The sequence below is a fragment of the Phocoena phocoena genome, chromosome 13, assembly GCF_963924675.1.
Source record: "Phocoena phocoena chromosome 13, mPhoPho1.1, whole genome shotgun sequence".
NCBI lineage: Eukaryota > Metazoa > Chordata > Mammalia > Artiodactyla > Phocoenidae > Phocoena > Phocoena phocoena.
In genome coordinates, this window is record NC_089231.1 from 68,712,866 (window position 1) to 68,734,027 (window position 21,162).

Sequence of the window (21,162 nt, forward strand, 5' to 3'; positions counted from 1 at the left end):
TCCTTTGTGGCCAGCTGTTTCTGGCTATTATACTCTAACATTCTTTAAAGATCAATTTCTTTTTTTTTTTTCTCCCTAGACAATGCCATTCTCACACAGCAAGAGGAATTTCCTTTCAGTGTTCACATTGTTATAGATCTTTCCCCTGTGATTCTGGATTTGTTTCCCATTTTGGGGGGAAGAAAATAACCTACCAGATTCTTAATGACTTGGAGCACAATTTTACTTCTTAATTTCATCTTTCAAATCCTATCGGACTCTTTAGACCTCTCCATCATCAGAGTACACCCGGATTTGGTAATAAGTTTACCGGCTTACAGGAAGAGGCACGTTTTTAAAATTAAACATCTGGGTTTCTTCGCTGAAGTCCATTTTACATAAATATGTAATTCTATATCCTCTTTGCTTGTGGAGGGTGTAGCCCGTGAGGTTGAGTAACTCGAGTCATCCTTTTGGAATTGTAACGGAGAGCAGCTTCGCTACCCTGAAGCCTCCTCTCCTTAGAGTCTCAGTAAATATCTCAGCTTGCACTTGAAATTGGAACCTGGGTCTGCTCTATTATTAGAAATGTGACTTGACGTTTTCTTTACACATTTTAATTGAATACCTTCTTGTCTATGGTTTTTGTTTGTTGTATCATTTTTATGAATGTAAGCAATTCCTCAGTTGATGAGACAAGCAGAGCTTACCAGGTCAGTGTGAGAACAGTGGAAACACACTTTGTTTCTGGCTGTGGGAACTGCAGCAAGTGGCTTCCTTTCTCTGAGCCTCAGTTGTTCCATCTGTGAAACGGGGATACTTTTAGAACCCAGTTCACTTGGATCATGAGGCTTACGTGAGATGACCCTTTTAAATAAAGAGCTTGGCATAGAGCCTGGTCATTATTGAATGCTTACTATTTGCCAGGCATTTTGTAGGGTGATTTTAGGTGAGTTGTGTAATTCATCCACCTCTGCACCTTGATTTCTCTGTATGAATAGTGCTGACTTTGGAACTCAGGCAGCCTTTTTTTTTTTTTTTTTTAATCAATTAATTAATTAATTTAGTTATGGCTATGTTGGGTCTTCGTTGCTGCGCGAGGGCTTTTTCTAGTTGTGGCGAGCAGGGGTTACTCCTCATTGTGGTGCGTGGGCTTCTCATTGCGGTGGCTTCTCCTGTTGAGGAGCATGGGCTCTAGGCAGGCAGGCTTCAGTAGTTGTGGCATGCAGGCTCAGTAGTTGTGGCTCGCGGGCTCTAGAACACAGGCTCAGTAGTTGTGGTGCATGGGCTTAGTTGCTCCGCGGCATGTGGGATCTTCCTGGACCAGGGCTCGAACCCATGTCCCCCGCATTGGCAGGCAGATTCTTTTTTTTTTTGCGGTTCACGGGCCTCTCACTGTTGTGGCCTCTCCCATTGCGGAGCACAGGCTCCGGACGCGCAGGCTCAGCGGCCATGGCTCACAGGCCCAGCCGCTCTGCGGCATGTGGGATCTTCCTGGACCGGGGCACGAACCCGTGTCCCCTGCCTCGGCAGGCAGACTCTCAACCACTGCGCCACCAGGGAAGACCTCTTTTTTTTTTTAAAATAAATTTATTTATTTATTTGTTTTTATTTTTGGCTGTATTGGGCTTTTGTTGCTTGCGTGGGCTTTCTCTAGTTGTGGTGAGTGGGAGCTATGTTCGTTGCGGTGCGCGGGCTTCTCATTGTGGTGGCTTCTCTTGTTGCAGAGCACGGGCTCTAGGTGCGAGGACTTCAGTAGTTGTGGCTCTCGGGCTCTAGGGCGCAGGTTCAGTAGTTGTGGCGCACAGGCTTAGTTGCTCCGCGGCATGTGGGATCTTCCTGGACCAGGGCTTGAAGCCGTGTCCCCTGCATTGGCAGGTGGACTCTTAACCACTGCGCCACCAGGGAAGCCCCGGCAAGCAGATTCTTAACCACTGCGCCACCAGGGAAGTCCAGGCAGCCTTTACTCAGCTAAATTGAACTGTAAATATTTTCTGAATATTGGTTATCATTATTACTAATAAACTCTAATGTTATTTTTTTTTCAAAGGATCCAGCACTCAATGTTGAAACAGAAATAGAAATTTTGAAAAAACTAAATCATGTAAGTACTGCCATAAAAAATGACCCATACTTAAATTCATTTATGTCAAAATATGGGGAGAGTGCAAAGCACTTCAGTGTAATAAAGCTAGTATTAACCTGGGTTCCTTAATTGTGTGTGTGTACGTGTGTGTTTGTGTGTGTATGCATGCATGCATGTGTTTAGCTATCATTTAGCTGGGAAGAACTTTACCCTGAAATTTTGAAAGGACAATACTTTTTTTTTTTTTAACATCTTTATTGGAGTATAATTGTTTTCCAATGTTCTGTTAGTTTCTGCTGTATAACAAAGTGAATCAGCTATACATATACATATATCCCCATATCCCCTCCCTGTTGCGTCTCCCTCCCACCCTCCCTATCCCAGCCCTCTAGGTGGTCACAAAGCACTGAGCTGATCTCCCTGTGCTATGCGGCTGCTTCCCACTAGCTATCTGTTTTACATTTGGTAGTGTATATATGTCTATTCCACTCTCTTACTTTGTCCCAGCTTACCCTTCCCGCTCCCCGTGAAAGGACAATACTTTATAAAGATTTTTATGATTAAACAATTATGTGATATTTCCACTGAGTTAGTTCTGGACCAAAAGACACAGTAAGTCTCCTAAATATAATGTCTTATGGGTGCTTGATCAACTGATTATGTTTGTGGAGACAATGCTCATTTGATACATTTCGTTTAATTATACCTGAAATTTTCACAACTCTAAATACCTCTTGATGGTGCCGATTTCCATTCACCTCAGTTGGAATAAATCAAATGAATCCAATAAGTACGACAACATCCTGGATGATTAAATGGTGCCTGTGGCCTCATTGAGTATAAATAGTTCTTGTCTTTTTTGTGTAGTGATGACCTTGTCTCAATGGAAAGAACCTAAAGATGTGAGAAGAGAAAGTTGTACTAGTGGGACTGATCCCATCTTCCTTTTTATTCTTTCTGTTTTGTCATTAATTCATGGGCCCCCATGCAGTCCTGAGCTAGGTAGGCGCTGGAGTTAAACTTGAAATGAAACCTTCAGTCTGTCCAGCTAAGGATTGTCTGATTCTGGTTCTTAACCTCCAAACAACAAAAGGTTTCTTCTCCCTTCTCTGACCTGCTCAGACTGTCCTAACAGCAAATAGAAACTAAGAACAACATCACAGGGACACAGTAATTCAATAGCTTCCTTTAGAACTCGTGGTGGATCAGAAAACCCATAAGAATGTGAGTGGCTGACCTTCCTGCTTGACTTTCTTCTAATGCCCTTGCAACTTCTTCCTCTTCCCTGCATTCACCTCCTTTTTCCATGGGATCTGGAATCTCGTTAAAGAGAGGAGCCCTCTAATTTTCTGGGGTGGTGTTGCTTCAAACATCCCCTAAAGATAAACACTTAGAATCCTCAGAGAATTTTCTCTGATGTCAGAAGATCCCCAAACATAACATTTATACAAATCCAATGTCCGCTTCAGAGGAGAGGAATTTAAAACCCTAAAAGAGATCTTTGGAGGTATTTGTTGGCAATTTACAGGGGCACTTGGAAGCCCTTGGGAATTAAAGATGGGCTCATGAGTGCATTTTGATGTTTGGGGACATCTTTGGGGACAAAGATGGGCTCATGAGTGTGTTTTGATGTTTGGGGACAATGAGTAGAGCCTAGCAGAGTCCAATAGACCCTGGCCTTTGGAGTCCGCTGTTGATTTATCAATTGTCAAATGTTTGTTGTGCCAGCCTGTTTTCTAGGCTCCGGGCACTGAGCACAGATGGACTTGGTCATCCCTCCTCTTATGTGGCTTCAGTGTAGTGGGAAGACAGACCTGGGTTCCCATCCTTGCTCTGAGCATGTCATTTCACTTTGCAGAGCCTCTATTCCCTCATCTGTACAGTGGAGACAGTAGGATACTTACCTCAAAGGTCAGTGTGAGACTTGAATGAGATGTGCTCATAAAGGTTCAGCACAGGGAACACACTAGGGGAATGACATGATCAGTAATTCCCTACCCTTTGCCCTGTAGGACCTAAGTGGAGGGTCTGGGTTGGTGGCTTCTGGTTTCTGAGAGACACTTTCAGCTATGACAGCTGCAGCCCATGGCCCTGGAGATAGTGGGGACTGGAGACAGCCCATGATGGCTCCATCTAGTGGGGGCCTGTTCTTGCTCTGTCAGCTCCCAGCCCCACCCATTCCCAGAAGGGCACTGCCAGTGATGAAACCAAGCAGACCAAGCAGTTTCCATTCCTTCCTCTCATCTCCTATTCCTTTTCCATGTGTGTGTCTTTTCTTCTGCTTTTCATTTTATCAAAATATCACATGCATCTCCCTCCCTGCATTTTAAAACTCTTGCAGCATTTTTTTTTTTTTTTAGCGGTACGCGGGCCTCTCACTGTTATGGCCTCTCGTTGTGGAGCACAGGCACCAGACACGCAGGCTCAGTGGCCATGGCTCACGGACCCAGCCGCTCCGTGGCATGTGGGATCCTCCCAGACCGGGCCACGAACCTGTGTCCCCCGCATCAGCAGGCGGACTCTGAACCACTGAGCCACCAGGGAAACCCTCAGCTTTTTTTTAAAAGAATTTTTTTAAAATTCATTTTTTTGGAGTATAGTTGCTTTACAATGTTATGTTAGTTTCTGCTGTGCGGCAAAGTGAATCAGCTATACGTGTATATATCCACTCTTTTTTAGATTTCCTTTCCGTTTAGGTCACCACAGAGCATTAAGTAGAGTTCCCTGTGCTCTACAGTAGGTTCTCATTAGTTATGTCATACATAATAGTGTATGTATGTCAGTCCCAATTCATCCCATCCTCCCCGTCCCGCCTTGCTAACCATAAGTTTGTTCTCTACATCTGTGAGTCTATTTCTGCTTTGCAAATAAGTTCACCTGTACCATTTCTCTAGATTTCACATATAAGCAATATTATATGATATTTGTTTTTCTCTTTCTGACTTACTTCACTCTGTATGACAGTCTCTAGGTCCATCCACAGCTCTGCAAAAGGCACTATTTCATTCCTTTTTATGGCTGGGTAATATTCCATTGTATATATATGTACCACATCTTCTTTATCCATTCCTCTGTTGGTGGACATTTAGGTTGCTTCCATGTCCTGGGTATTGTAAATAGTGCTGCAGTGAACATCGGGGTGATTTTTAAAGAACTTACCTCTGTATTTCTACATAATACACATAAACTGCTCTCTCTTGGTTTATTAATGATAATAGCTCATTGCCTTCCTGTTATATGAGAATTTCAGCTCTCCTTTCCTTTCTGTTCCTCTTAATGTAATACTACAGTGCATATTCAGTGTTTCCATTATTGTGACAATAACAAATGGTCATGCAGAGCCAAGTATACTATGATATGATCATAGGTAAGGAGAGGTGGGAATGGTTTGCTCTCAGCCTGACCCCATGGCTGTTTAGTCCATGACCAAAATGTGGCTGGCAGGGCTCACCCTCAGTGGGTGGTGTGTCTGTTATTGATGTTGATGGTATTAATCTGGGCAGCATATGGGTGTCTCCTGTGTGCCAGCTGCTCTGCTGAGTGTTGGTCTCAGAAAGATAAATAAGACTTGACTCAGCCCATGCAGTGAAAGGAGACTTGTGGTGGGTGTCAGTTTCCTCGTGGGGCAACACAGATTAGAGCCACTGCAGGAAGTGTGGATCTCAATTCCAAGGGGGACATTTGAGATGGGGCTTGATGCCTGCGGCCAAGTGTGCCAGAAGGCTGGATCACCAAGCCTAGAGGGTAGTGTGAGCAAAAGTGTGACACAGGGAGAGAATCTGAGGTGGGCCGGGAGTTTGGTGGCCTGGAAAGGAGGATTTCTGGGACAGGTTGCAGGAGATGAGGCTGGGGTGGTGGGTGGGGACAGGACGAGACTGGGTCTTGAAGGGCTTGCTAATCCCTGCTGAGAAGTTGGAATTTAGCCTCTAGGCAGCAAGGTGCTAAAGGATTTCTTTTTTCTTGTCTTCCTCCCTTCCTTTCCTCCTTCTCACTCTTCTCCCTTTCTTCCTTTAAATAATTTAAAATTATATAATATTTGACATGTGTAAAATAAGTGTAAATTATAAAGCAAACCAATAAAGTGAACACCTTTGAACTCACCATTAATTTAACAACAAAAACTTTGCCCATACAATTAAATCTACCTCATACTCTTTGATGTCTGTCGAGACTTGCCTTTTCCACTCGGCATTGTATTTCCAAGATCCATCGTGCTGGGGAGGCTGTGGGGCATTCATTCACCACTGTCTAACAGTTCATCATGGGGAGATACCACTTGGAGGATTGTTTTCTTTAAGATTTATTTATTATTTATTTATTTAATTTATGTTTGGCTGCATCAGGTCTTAGTTGTGGCACGTGGGATCTTCGCTGAGGTGTGCGGGATCTTTCATTCTGGCGCATGGGCTCTAGTTTGCGGCACACAGGCTCTCTAGTTGAGGTGCTTGAGCTCAGTAGTTGGGACGTGTGGGCTTAGTTGCCCCACAGTATGTGGGATCTTAGTTCCCCAACCAGGGATCGAACCTGTGTCCCCTGCCATTGTAAGGTAGATTCTTTACCACTGGACCACCAGGGAAGTCCCTACTTGGAGGATTTTAATCAGCGATGGAAGTGATGAAATTTGCTTTGTAGCAAGATCACTCTGGCAGGTTTTGCTATTCTTTTTTTTTTTTTTTTTTTGTTAATAGCAAAGTCCATAAAGGCTTCAGGTATAACTAGATCAAATGATGCCATCAAGAAAGTGTCTCCTGACTTCTTTTAAATTCATTTATTTATTTATTTTTAGTTGTGTTGGGTCTTCGTTTCTGTGCGAGGGCTTTCTCTAGTTGCGGCGAGCGGGGGCCACTCTTCATCGCGGTGCACGGGCCTCTCACTATCGCAGCCTCTCTTGTTCCGGAGCACAGGTTCCAGATGCGCAGGCTCAGTAGTTGTGGCTCATGGGTCCAGTTGCTCCGCGGCATGTGGGATCTTCCCAGACCAGGGCTCGAACCCGTGTCCCCTGCATTGGCAGGCAGATTCTCAACCACTGCGCCACCAGGGAAGCCCTGCTATTCTTTTTTTTTTTTCCTGCTATTCTTTTTAATCTAAAATCTAAAAATCTTATGGGACTTGCCTGGCGGTCCAGTGGTTAAGACTCTAGGCTGCCAATGCAGGGGGCATGGGTTTGATCCCTGGTCGGGGAACTAAGATCCCACATGTTGCAGGTTGTGACCAAAAATAAATAAGTAAAAATCTTACAGCTCTCTTCTCTTTAATTCTTTTTTTTTTTTTTTTACAAATTTATTTATTTACTTTTGGCCACGTTGGGTCTTTGTTGCTGCGCACAGGCTTTCTCTAGTTGTGGCGAGTGGGGGCTACTCTGTTGCGGTGCGTGGGCTTCTCATTGCGGTGGCTTCTTTTGTTGTGGAGCATGGGCTCTAGGCACATGGGCTTCAGGAGTCGTGGCATGTGGGCTCTAGAGCACAGGCTCAGCAGTTGTGGCACACGGGCTTAGTTGCTCCACGGCATGTGGGATCTTCCCGGACCAGGGCTTGAATCCATGTCCCCTGCATGAGAAGGTGGATTCTTAACTATTGCGCCACCAGGGAAGCCCTTCCCTTTAATTCAGACGTAACCACAACCCTCTTCTCTGCTGGGTGGGAGTGTATGTCCCTAATAGATACTCACCACATCATTTTTCTACCCTGACCACTAGCTTTACTGTCAGTCATTTGTACTACGAAAACAATAGGTGTGTTTTCCAAGTATAAAATCATTCTATTAAATATGCATTTTAAACTGTACAATACTATTCTCTGTTGTTCTTCAGCAAATGCACCCAGCATTGATCAGAGGTCACAAACTATGAGCCAAAGATGTGTGTGTGTGTCTCTCTCTTCCACCCCACAGATGTGCTGTAGAGTTCGTATGAAACTGGAATTTCCCTCTTCTCTTGGAAAATGGAGGATCTTTCCACATGGGGTGCCCTGTGGTGCCAGTTGCTTGGAGCTGAATAGCCCTGCTGTCTGGCAGGATGGCTGGACTCCCCACCTGGCCTGCTCCCTTTATTCATGCTACCTGCTAGGCTCCCAGGTTCCTTAGGTGTCCTTGAGTCCTTGTGCTTGGGGGTCAGTGAGGAGGAAAGCTGGGAGGAGACTGGCCTCCCTTCCTTGGCACCAGCCTCGTATACAAAGCGTGAACTGCTCTCTTACCAGCTTGGTGGGGTGGAGAGTTTCTTGTATTTTCTCACTCAGGAGCCAGCTGTGCTGTGTTCTGCCTTCCCCTGTGTGTGGAATTCAAAGTGTACCGAGGCAGGGGGCCAGAGGCCTGGTCTGGGCCTCCTTGACCCCTTGGGTGGATGTCCTGAGTTCTGCTCTTGGGGTTTTCCTCTTGGGGAGCTTCTCACTACTTTTCCTCTTTTTTCCCCTTTTAGCCTTGTATCATCAAGATTAAAGACTTTTTTGATGCCGAAGATTATTATATTGTTTTGGAATTGTGAGTAGTAAACTTTTTTTTGTTTCCATTTAAACGTTTATAAGCCACCAAAGAGCCTAATGGTGGCTTGCATTTATCCACGCTGGGGACCCTCAGTGTATGTATGTGGTGGGGGGTTAGTATCAATTCTAAAATCCTTCTAGTGTGTCCAAAGGCATGTGGATCTGAGGCTTGTGTTTGAATCTTACTCTGCTGGTGACTGACTGTCTACCCATGGGTTAGTTTACTTCACCTCTCTGAGTATCATATTCCCTGTGTTAAATTGGGGTAATAATGATAACCCCAGGCACAGATGCATAAGGTTCAAATGCTGTGAGGGCTGGAAATCCCCCAGCAGAGCACCTGGCACACTAGGTGCTCAAACACAGGTGCATATTATTACTCTGAAATAACTGGCCTGGGTGACCCTTGCTGCTTGGGATCATAGTACCAGGTTGCATGGTGACACCTGAGTATCTTTCAGGTGCTGGTTTTCTTGCAGGTTTATTTGGTGTGATTAAAATAATTTCCTGTCTCATTCCTGGAAGAGACCTGTTTTGATGTTCGTTCTGCATAAATGTGCAGTGTTTCTGGGAGTGGCTGTCATGGCAGACAGACAAGGCTTTACTCCTGAGCGGGAAACAGTGGCTATGCTGGCTGACCATTAAGATTAGAGAGTAAATAGCAGCCCCAGTCATAGCACTAGGAGAGACTGGACAGCCCTTGTACTTAAGGGAATATCTGTTGCTATGAAACAGGAGATTGTTATTTGACTGGATCTAGTTAAAACATTTTAATAATAATAGTAATAGTAATAATAATACAATAACAGTAACTGATACTAATTAAGCACTTAATATGAGCCAAGTCCTGCTCTAAGCACGTCACTCATTTAACTTCCCTGTCATCCAGATTACTTACAAGTTATTAGTGAGTTACTGTTTTTGGGTCCACTTTACAGAAATGAGAACTGAATTGCAGAGGGATTGAATAATCTTGCCAAGCATCTCCACTGTGCCAGGTGCTTTACCTACATCAGTTATCTCTTAATTTTTACAACAGCCATCAAGGTAGGTGGGATTTTATCCCCATTTTTTGAGGAGCTAGAAACAAGCTCAGAGAGGTTGTGTAACTTGCCCAAAGTCCCACAGCTGGGAAGTGGTGGAGCTGGGGTTCAGACCCCAGTTGATTGTAGGTTCCTGCTTTCTCCTCTGCACCAATCTCAGAACCACCTGGGGTGCACAATAAAAATGCAAACTCCTGGGTACCACCTCTGATCTACTGCATCAGATTTTTTAAAAGCTCCCCAAGCGTCTCCAATTCCCACCATGCTCTTCCTCCTTAGTTTCCAATGGGCACATCTTTGTTGTGGACGAGGCTTATTACCTTACTGCTTTTACAAATGGGAGTCGAGTGAATGAACACTTTGCTTGTCTTAATGAGTTTGCTTTGTTTGTGTTATTCTCTTCCTTCCAAGTGAGTTTCCCTCCAGGAATGAACCCCCTGCTTTGCCTGTGTGTTTCAGGATGGAAGGAGGAGAGCTGTTCGATAGGGTGGTGGGAAATAAGCGCCTGAAAGAAGCTACATGCAAACTCTATTTTTACCAGATGCTCCTGGCTGTGCAGGTAAGAGAAGCCCTTGCTGCTTTTGAGAGTGTACTTTCTTTTAAGTGTTACTCTCCCAGTTAGGCAGAAGATGAGGGACCAGGGATAAAATCCCAGAGAACAGAGTGTGTGTGTGGGTTGTTCCATTCTTGGCAAAAACATCCCACCCCTTTGACTCAGATGAGAAAGTTCTTGCTGTGAGGCTTAAGAGAGTAAAAAAAACGAAGTTAAAGAAATAAACACAGTCCCACATGGCCTCTCTTTAGCTTGGAGGTATTCCTGGAAGGGAAGGGATCTCTACTGCTGCCTGATCCTTGCAAAAATCCCCCTTACCTCTCAAGGGGGGAGCTGGGCAGGTATGAGGACAGATCACACCCCCGTGGCACAGTGCTAGGGGTTTCTTACACATGTAGTATCTTGTTAACTGTAGCAGGCACGCGGGCAGGCACATGCTCTGCCTTCTCTTCAATATTTGGGGCAAGTGTTGGGTGGAGGAACAGCTGATGGCACCCTGCACGCTTCAGAGAACATCACCCTTTCTCAACCCAGATTTGGTTGTGGCAATTCCCTTCCAAGGCCTCTTCCCTTGAGAACCTACTGTATACAAGAGACGCAGTGATTGGGAGCAGCTCTTGCATTGGGTGAGGATTGAGGGAGATTTTCCAGAGGCTGGTCTACCTGGGTGCCCACCCTGGGGGCTTCACCAGATGAGTAGAGGTGCTTGGAGTATTTTTCCTCTAGGCCAGAGGGATATCCAGAGAAAATTGAAGCCCATAAATACCTAACCAGTGCTTTACTCTCTTAATGGTTTGTTCCCAACCTTATATTATACCAAGAATATTAAGATGAATTGAGTGCAGATCAGTGGATGTGGGAAACTTCTTTTCCTAAAGAAAATATGACTTAGTATATAAAAATGAATACACAAAGAAATATCACCATTCTATTTCAGCCATAGTTTTCAAAGACTAATCTTTGCATCAAGGAATATGTTAACTCTGGGTGTTCAAACAGATAATCTACACATGTGTACTTTACAGAATCCCTTTAAAAATATTCTCAGGGATGGAATAACCAAATATACTATTTTGGTGGAATTTTTATAGTTTAAGGTGGTCTCATAATATTTTATATCATCCATTTACATTTTTATTATTGAAATTGACATCTTCTGTTTCTGCCAATATGAAGGGATAGTTATTATTTTGAAGAGTGAAGTAAAATGTCTACTGTCATAAGTTGCCTTTTTCATTTTTCTACTTTTTTTTTTTGCGGTATGTGGGCCTTTCACTGTTGTGGCCTCTCCCGTTGCGGAGCACAGGCTCCGGATGCGCAGGCTCAGCGGCCATGGCTCACGGGCCTAGCCGCTCTGCAGCATGTGGGATCTTCCTGGACTGGGGCACGAACCCGCGCCCCCTGTATCGGCAGACGGATTCTCAACCACTGCGCCACCAGGGAAGCCCCATTTTTCTACTTTTTTAAAGAGTTTCTTACAAACAAATTTGTAAACACTAATCCATTTATCCAGTGGTTTTCTATGATTGGGGGAATATGGTTGTGAGTAACATGGCTTACAGTTTCATCCAGCTGTAAAATGTGTGTGTGTGTGTGTCCCTCTCTCTCTCTCTCTCTCTCTCTCTCTCTCTCTCTCTCTCCACTCACATACTACTCCATATATCTAAGGGTCATGCCTATCTTTCTATGCAGTACCTTCACGAAAATGGCATTATACATCGGGACTTAAAGCCAGAGAATGTTCTACTCTCATCTCAAAAAGAGGACTGCCTTATAAAGGTAAGAAATGTATGTTCTATATGTGGCCAGTAGATTTCTGTTCAGAAACTGTTTTTAAATTCATCAAGTAAAAAGTAGGAGCATAAAAAGGTAGAGAACTTGACCTTCCCACTTTTAGCAATTCTTTTAGAGATCAGATGGTATTGCTCCAATCCAGATGTAATGAGCATTTATTGAGCTCCATTGTATATAAGCCACTTTCATCTTCAGAGGGAGGAAGTAGGGGTCTAGATGGGAGAAACACATCCCCTGTCTTCCTCTGTTTAAAACAGCACTTCCCAATCCTGGCTTCATTTTAGATTCCTCTGTTGATTTAAAAAAAAAACCAAACAGGGCTTCCCTGGTGGCGCAGTGGTTGAGAGTCCGCCTGCCGATGCAGGGGACACGGGTTCGTGCCCCAGTCCGGGAAGATCCCACATGGCGCGGAGCGGCTGGGCCCGTGAGCCATGGCCGCTGAGCCTGCGTGTCTGGAGCCTGTGCTCCGCAACGGGAGAGGCCACAACAGTGAGAGGCCCACGTACCGCAAAAAAAAAAACAACAAAAAAAAACCAAACAGACCGTGACACCAAGCCTACGCCTCAGAATCACTGTAGATGGCACCCAGGTGTAAATATTTTCCTCAGGCTCCTCGGGTATTCCAGTTTGCAGCCAAGGTTGAGAAACCGGGGTCTAAGGAGAACCAGGAATAACTAATTAGAATTCTAGAGTGTCTGTTTACGTTTATAAGCCTTTCGTAAGGTTACAGAAAACCCAGATCTAAGTTGAGAAAACCTGGGCCTTAAAGTTCCTTGGCTCAGGAATTTTCATTTAAGCAAAATTAAATAACTTGCAGAGTTTAAAATTACCTTACCAAAACATCAATGTGTAGATTCCAGATTAATGGCAGCATGAACCATAGGATAGGAACTGTTCTAATCTGCATGTCTTTTGGGACTGGCAGACTATGTTACTCTTTATTTTATGATGTCATTAAAAGTGATTCCCTTTTGTCCTTACTTTAGATTACTGATTTTGGGCAGTCCAAGATTTTGGGGGAGACCTCTCTGATGAGAACCTTATGTGGTACCCCCACTTACCTGGCTCCTGAGGTTCTTAATTCTTTTGGGACTGCTGGATATAACCGTGCTGTGGACTGCTGGAGTTTAGGAGTTATTCTTTTCATTTGGTAAGAAAAAGTTTTCATCTCTTCAGACTCTGGTTGGAGGTATTTAGGTGAAATCAGCAATGTGTCCAGGTCGAGAGCTTGTGTTTAATTTAGGTCACTTATTTTGACCATCAATTTAAAGCAACACCTAATTTTTCATGCCGCTGAAAAAGAAATCGATGTATCCATGAATGCCACTGAGAATGCCACTTGATTTCTTTTCCTTTCTCTCTCTACCAATATTAAGCCTTAGTGGGTATCCACCTTTCTCTGAGCATAAGACTCACGTGTCACTGAAGGATCAGATCACCAGTGGAAAATGCAACTTCATTCCTGAAGTCTGGTCAGAGGTCTCAGAGAAGGGTATGGATACGAAAGGGTTAAGAATTTGTGGTTTGCTAGAGTGTGTGTGTGCCTGGGTGGGAATTTCTTTTCAAATTCTGTGATGTTTTCTCCTGTCAATCCTGTTCTTATTTTCTGTTGTTAGTTTTGCACCATTTGAGAGGCAAAGGAAATTATTAGGAACTTGGGCTCCAGAGCCAGGCTGATGTAGGCTCGTGTCCGGGGTCTCTACTTCCTAGCTCTGTGACCTTAGGCAAGTTATTTAACATCTCTGGGTCTCCATTTCATTTATTTGTAAAAGGGGCACAATAAACCCCTACCTTAAGGGGTTTTGTGAGGGTTAAGTGTAATATGCTCACTGTGCCTGGTATCTATTTAAGTGTGAAAAATAATGGGTAACTTTTTAGTTACAAGGTCTCCTTTGAATTAGTAAGCACAGCAAGAGCTAAATGTAATTACTTTGTATTTTAGAATTTAAAAGGGTAACTTTGTAATTCTCAAAAGAAAAAGTAGAAAACTAAAACAAAGTACCACAGATGATTGTGCTAAGTGTCACAGTGTCTAAGGAATAATATTGCAATATACAACCAGCCTCCACTTGTTGCTGGCTGTCAAGTTTTGTTTCTGCCAAGCCTGGGATTTCAAGGAGCGAGCTCTCGCTGGCCGAGGAGCTCTCACCATCACTCTGTGGGTCTTGGAGAGAGTTGGCTGAACATCCTGAGTTTTAGAACTGGGGGAAGTTCATCTTTAATTAGTTTGAACTTGAGTCCAGCAAGGAGAGTAGGGACGGAGAGCTAAGAGGTTGTGATGTCTGAGCAGTGAGTGTTGGGGAGCATCATGGTCGTTCCTGGTGTTCTAGAGCACGTGGACAAATACAGAGTGGGGAGGATTAGGGGGCCGTGCCTACTGATCACGATGACCTCAGCCCCTCTCTCCTCTTTCTGGATGTTGGCCTGTGATTCTGGCACACTCTAATTTTGTTGATTTAATTTTGTTTATTTATCCTTCTCACTGTGATTTGCCAAATTATCTTACTGCTTTAGCTCTGGACCTCGTCAAGAAGTTGTTGATAGTGGATCCAAAGGCACGTTTTACAACAGAAGAAGCTTTAAGACACCCGTGGCTTCAGGTGTGTATGGGGCAGTGCCTGCCAGCCTAAAATACCCGGGCAGCCCTGAACTGTGCCTGAGAGATGGGGAAGAGGCTGAAAACATACGTTTGCTTTGTTGGGTCTGTTTAATGCAATTTTTAAAGACTGAGGTTTAGGTGTGTCGGTATGTGTATGTTTGTCTATGGGTCTGAGCGTGGGTGTGTCTCGTGTTTGTGTGCAACCTTTACAACTTGACTTGGATAGACAAGCTCACTTTATGGCCTGTCCTGGTTCCACTTGGCTTCCCTGAGTCTGCGGTTCAGTTGTGTTCCATTGTGCTCCTTTGAGAGATTGTTCTAGCTCCAAATTTCTACCCTAGCTATGTCCTTCTCTTCTCTCAAACACCGTATCCCAGACGGGCGGGATGGGCTGCGTTCCAGCCATCTTCAACCTTAGATCAGGGAAGCAGGGGTGGGAGGAAGGGAGCAGCCTCACTGGGGTAGAATCTGGCTATTTCTGAAGCCCAAGTGATCGGGCATGAGGGGTCCCACTTCTCGTTCATGGTGAGTAAGCATGCCGTTAGCAGATTCTCACCTGTGCCTTTCAAGTCTGCATTTCCTCTGTGTCCCTGCTGGGGGTTGTGGCTGCTGTTAGATTATGTACTGATCTCATTCGAGCTGCCAGGGTTGGAAGTCCTTAGTGGCTTTGGTGGGCTAGTCTTTGGTTTTAGAATTCACTACAGCCTCGGGCAGGCTTTTTGATGGATGCCAGGTCTTCTGTTAAGTGGAGTTCCTTTTAGCACAGCCATATGCCTTTCTGTTAACTTTCATTTGGTCTCTGTTTCCTGTGGGGATGGGGGACTTAACCAGGTTGCTTGAGGTGGAGGCTCACATACTGTGGGAATTTCTAGTCCAGGAACTCCTTGGGCCATCTAGTCTCAGCACTGTGCTTCTGGAGCTCTGGGAAGAGTGTCCTCGTTCTTTCTCTCTTCCAGCCCTCCACACCGAACAATTCTGCTCAGGCCAGCTCAGGTTGAGAACAAGAAACCCTTACAAGAAACAAAAAGTAGATACATGTGTTTGGGATGTTGCCCTGGAAACAGCAGTCCCTCCAGAAAAAAATCTGTCAGATGATTTAGCACTTAATAGACCACACAGATTTGAAACTGCAGGACCCTAGAGAAAAGGAATTTGGAAATAAAGGGTGCCTTTGCATGTGGGGACTTAATTTTGATGAAAAAGAAAACATTCCTCTTGGCTCTTTTCATGTGCCTTAATAGGGAAGTTCTTGGGGGCCAGATATGGAGGTAGAGGAGCTGTGTTAATCTTGAAGAAAACAGAGCTTGCCAGTTAGGCCTGGGAATAGGGTTTACATCTGCCCAAAATGTACAAACAAGCATAGCCTATTTTTCTTGTACTTTTTGTCTCAAAATTGTTAACAACTAAGGAAAAGGTGAAATTCAACCCTGCCACAGGGGTCTCACTTGAATACTCTTTTGTCCACATATTATTTTTGCAGCAGAAGGCGGAATGAACATTCAGTGAGGACGAGGATGCCAAGTGCCCACAAAAATCACCTGCTGGTGACAGTTTAGGTTTCATTTTGGGAAAATTCAATGTTTTTGAGGAAACTAAATGGTTTTATGGGTCTGGCACTGGACTGAGTGTTTGGAATGTGAGTTCTGATCTCTTTTTTGTTATTAACAGTGTCCAATTTTGGGAGCATCCCTTATACCCACCTTTGACCTCATGTTCACTTCTTTTTTTTTTAAAATTAATTTATTTTTGGCTGCGTTGAGTCTTTGTTGCTGTGCATGGGTTTTCTCTAGCTGCGGCGAGAGGGGGCTACTCTTCATTGCGATGCGAGGGCTTCTCATTGCGGTGGCTTCTCTTGTTGCGGAGCCCAGGCTCTAGGCACGCGGGCTTCAGTAGTTGTGGCATGCGGGCTCAGTAGTTGTGGCTCGCGGGCTCTAGAGTGCAGGCTTAGTAGCTGTGGTGCCTGGGCTTAGTTGCTCCGCGGCATGTGGGATCTTCCTGGACAAGGGCATGCACCCATGTCCCCTGCACTGGCAGGCGGATTCCTAACCACTCTGCCACCATGGAAGTCCATGTTTACTTCTTGAAATAGAGGATTTTTTCCTGCTTAACTTGGAGGCATATTACAATGTCATATTTTTGAATAGACTGTAGACATCTCAAAGGAAGGGTATTTACAGATACACATTCTATCTCTGGTATGTAATGATCTCCTTTTTCAGATTGCTGCTTACCGATGACTCTTTTTATTTTCATTTCTGGCTGTGCCATGGCTTGTGGGAACTTAGTTCTCCAACCAGGGACTGAATCCAGGCCCCAGCAGTGAAAGCACTGAGTCCTAACCACTTGACTGCCAGGGAATTCCCAACTGATGACTTGTTTTAAATACAGGCTTAAATAGGCTTGTGGTCATTTCTGTTTGGCTGCATGGTTTCACCTCTTCATGCATTCATTCATGCTTTCAGAGGACAGGTAAGGAGCTCATGTGTCAAGCACTGTTAGGCACTGTGGATACACAGTCCAGGTGGCGGCCAACCCTGACTACAGAGCAGTGAGCTACATGTGGTAATAGGGGTAGGCACAGAGTATGGAGGATCCCCAGGATGAGGACTGCCCACAGGGCTTCTGGTACCCACAAGTTCACACGGTGTGGAGACTGTCTAAGGTCAGGGTGGCCTGGGGATGACATAGCAGTATTACTTTGCTCAGGCTGCCATAACAGAGTACCACTGACTGGGTGGTTTAAACAATAGAAATGTATTTTCTCACAATTCTGGAGGCTGGAAGTCCAATTTCAAAGTGCCAGCAGGTTTGGTTTCTCCTGAGGCCTCTTTCATTGCCCTTCAGGTGGCTGCCTTCTCTCTGTGTCTTCACTTGGTCTTTACTCTGTGTGCTTACATCCCTGGTGTCTTCTTCTTTTCTTATGAGAACATCAGCTATAATGGATTAAGGCCCCACCCTAAGAGCCCAATTTAAACAAAAAATTTATTATATTTAAGTATGGTTGATTTACAATGTTGTGTTGGGCTTCCCTGGTGGCACAGTGGTTAAGAATCCACCTGCCAATGCAGGGGACACGGGTTTGAGCCCTGGTCCGGGAAGATCCCACGTGCCACGGAGCAACTAAGCCCGTGCACCACAATACTGAGCCTGCGCTCTAGAACCTGTGAGCCACAACTACTGAGCCCGTGAGCCACAGCTGCTGAAGGCCGTGTGCCTAGAGCCCGTGCTCTGTCAGAAGCCACCGCAATGAGAAGCCCACCCACCACAACGAAGAGTAGCTCCCGGTCGCTGCAACTAGAGAAGGCCCGTGCACAGCAACAAAGACCCAATGCAGCCAAAAGTAAATAAATAAATAAATTTATATTTAAAAAAATGTGTTCATTTCTGCTGTACAGCAAAGTGATTCAGTTATATATATGTATACATTCTTTTTCATATTATTTTCCATTATGGTTTATCACAGGATATTGAATATGGTTCCCTGTGCTATACAGTAGGACCTTGTCGTTTATCCATTCTCCATATAATAGTTTGCATCTGCTAATCCCAAATTCCCAGTCCATCCCTCTCCCACCCCTACTCCCCCTTGGCAACCACGAGTCTGTTCTTCATGTCTGTGAGTCTGTTTCTGTTTCATAGATAAGTTGATTTGTGTTATACTTTAGATTCCACATATAAGTGATATCATATTATAATCTCTAGGTCCATCCATGTTGCTGCAAATGGCATTATTTCATTCTTTTTTATGGCTGAGTAGTATTCCATTGTATGTATGCACCACATCTTTATCCATTCATCTGTCGATGGACATTTAGGTTGTTTGGCTATTGTAAATAGTGCTGCTATGAATATACGGATGCATGTGTCTTTTTGAATTATAGTTTTGTCCAGATATATGCCCAGGAGTGGGATTGCTGGATCATATGGCAACTATTTTTAGTTTTTTGAGGAACCTGCGTACTGTTTTTCCCTAGTGGCTGCACCAATTTACATTCCTACCAACAGTGTAGGAGGGTTCCCTTTTCTCCAAATCCTCTCCAGCATTTTTAATTTGTAGACTTTTTAACGATGGCCATTTTGACCAGTGTGAAGTGGTACCTCATTGTAATTTTGACTTGCATCCCTCTAATAATTAGCGATGTTGAGCATCTTTTCATGTGCCTGTTGGCCATCTGTATGTCTTCTTTGGAGAAATGTCTGTTTAGGTCTTCTGCCCATTTTTTGATTGGGTTGTTTGATTTTTTTTGTTATTGAGCTGTATGAGCTGTTTATGTATTTTGGAAATTAAGCCCTTGTTGCTCGAATCATTTGCAAATATTTTCTCCCAATCTGTAGGCTGTCCTTTGGTTTTGTTTGTAACTACAAACAAAACCTTTGCTGTACAAAAGCTTGTAAGTTTGATAAGGTCCCATTTGTTTATTTTTGCTTTTATTTCTATTGCCTTGGGAGGCTGACCTAAGAAAACAATGGTACGATTTATGTCAGAGAATGTTTTGCCTATATTCTCTTCTAGGAGTTTTATGGTGTCATGTCTTATATTTAAGCTAAGAGCCTCATTTTAACTTAATTATCTGTTAGAAGGCCCTGTCTCCAAATACAGTCACAATTCTGGGGGTTGGGCTTCAACATATAAATGGGGTCTGGGGGGGACACAATTCAGTCATAACTCACACAGTTCAGCCATGACAATCACAATTCAGTTGCCACAGCGATGGGGGAATAGCATTTTCAACATTGGTTGGGTCCCTCTGATATGGAGGCCCCTGTGCTTATTACAGAGCCTGGCATCTAAGGGTCCTCAGCTGTTCACTGAATGAATGAGGGAGGTGGGTGGGCAGGGAGGCACAGAGGGCATTTCTGGCGGAGGCTGTAAGCAGGTGTAGGAGGAAATAAGGAATGGACCTTTGAGAGTGGCCTTGCTGAGAAGTGAGATCCTAGAGGACAGTGTGGAGTGGAATCCAGATGAACTTGGCACTTGGGCAGTGGGGAGCTACACTGAATGATGCAATAAACAGTGATGGAAGCAGGTGATTCTAGCTACTAGATGTAGAACAGGTGAATTCATCCTCGAGCACTAATTTTTCTATATCCATCAAATTGCTGAATATTGAAGGCCTTCACTCCTAGGTCCTTTCTCTGCACCCACCATGGTGCACTTGGCGTAGTGGGAGGAGTGGAGCGGGGGTTGGATGGAAAAGTACATGAGGATTTGGAAGTGGGCTGCTCTGGGTCTGTATTCTGCACATGCTACTTGTGAGTGGCTGAGCTCAGCTTTCAGCTGGCCCCAAAGCCCAAGTCCTAGTCCTGGGTGTTTCACCTTTCTGAAGGTAGGGAGGGCTGTCACCTCTCAGGGCTCCCAGATGCAGAAGTGAGCCCTGCAGAAGTGATTATTCATGGAGGTGGGCAGGAGTTTTCTGTGTACCCTGCCCCACCCCTCATTTCCCTCTCCAGCAGCAAGAAACACCTGTTCACTTTTTTTTTCTCATTAGCTCTGGGATATTGTGGGCTTGAAGTCCTTCTGGCAACTTGTGCAGTGCTTGCTGGGTGAATTTTCCTAGGGTGCAGGGTTGCTTTGTTAGGGTGGCCCTGGTAACTGGTCTCATTGTTGGCAGTGGGAGGGGGGACCTCCTGGAAAGATCTGGGGAGCAGCATGGAGCCAACCCCAGCCTTTGACCTCCTGATCGCCATCTCTCAGGATCTGGGATGCTGGCTCTGAAAGATTGACTGCTAAGGTCTGTGGTTCTCTCTGACCCACCTGGAGTTTTTTTCTTTTTTTTTTTTTTTTTTTTTGCAAAATAAAATTTATTTGCTAATGAAATTAAAATATAGTGAAAACCAAGAAAATGCTCTTTCAGAAGATTTTATCATATTTCAGCTATATTCTATTGATAATAATTACTTCTATTTTTATTATTTGTATATCACCTTTCGGTTTACCAAGTCCTTAATAATTCTCTCCTACCTTAACACTAGTCAAAACACTTGAAACCATTTGAAATAGTTTGATGGGGCTTTGCGACATAGTGTAATGCATTTTCTACCACAGATTTTCAAGGATCATATAATGAAAATAAATTTATATGACAGGTTTGGATAAGCAACTATTTCTTTGCTCCCTTGTTTTCACAGATGAAATTATGTAATTCCGTAAGTATATTTTAGTCAACCAATCCTTTTGTTACATAGTTATATAATGGAAAGGTGACAGTTGCTCATTATGTTTTAGTCAGTCTACTAGTAGTAGACATTCACCCGGAGCTCTTAAGCGTATGGGTTTGGTTCAGCCAGTGTTGACTAAGCACCAACTGCTGATTAGACTTTTCCCTTTTCTCCACATTCATCCCCATCTTAGCCTACTTCCCTGTTTCCAGGGGCATCCTAGCCCTGCCTTTCAGGAGCTTTCTTTCCCTCATTCACAGCCTACTTATGTTTTTCATTTCTTCACAGGATGAGGACATGAAGAGAAAATTTAAGAATTTGCTTTTTGAAGAAGAAAAGTCGATGACTCTGCCCCAGGTTCCCGCCCAGGTATTCTGGATCATGGTCATTAAACAGAGTCTTCATTATTAAATCTTCTAAAGGTGCAAGAGCAGATCAAGGCTGAAAGCTAAGTGATCTAGCTACATTATTCC

The 21,162-nt window shown here is 44.2% G+C and overlaps 1 protein-coding gene across 1 annotated transcript in view; it reads left to right on the plus strand.

Moving 5' to 3' along the window:
- CHEK2 (checkpoint kinase 2) overlaps nucleotides 1-21,100 on the plus strand; it is a 39,086-nt gene extending 17,986 nt beyond the window's left edge. Inside the window, exons 8-15 of the mRNA XM_065889509.1 lie at nucleotides 2,030-2,083; nucleotides 8,478-8,539; nucleotides 10,044-10,143; nucleotides 11,830-11,916; nucleotides 12,918-13,081; nucleotides 13,308-13,423; nucleotides 14,446-14,531; nucleotides 20,978-21,100. Of these exons, the coding sequence (XP_065745581.1) occupies nucleotides 2,030-2,083; nucleotides 8,478-8,539; nucleotides 10,044-10,143; nucleotides 11,830-11,916; nucleotides 12,918-13,081; nucleotides 13,308-13,423; nucleotides 14,446-14,531; nucleotides 20,978-21,100 (792 nt within the window). The remainder of the gene's footprint in view (nucleotides 1-2,029; nucleotides 2,084-8,477; nucleotides 8,540-10,043; nucleotides 10,144-11,829; nucleotides 11,917-12,917; nucleotides 13,082-13,307; nucleotides 13,424-14,445; nucleotides 14,532-20,977) is intronic.
- Nucleotides 21,101-21,162: the final 62 nt, after the last annotated feature.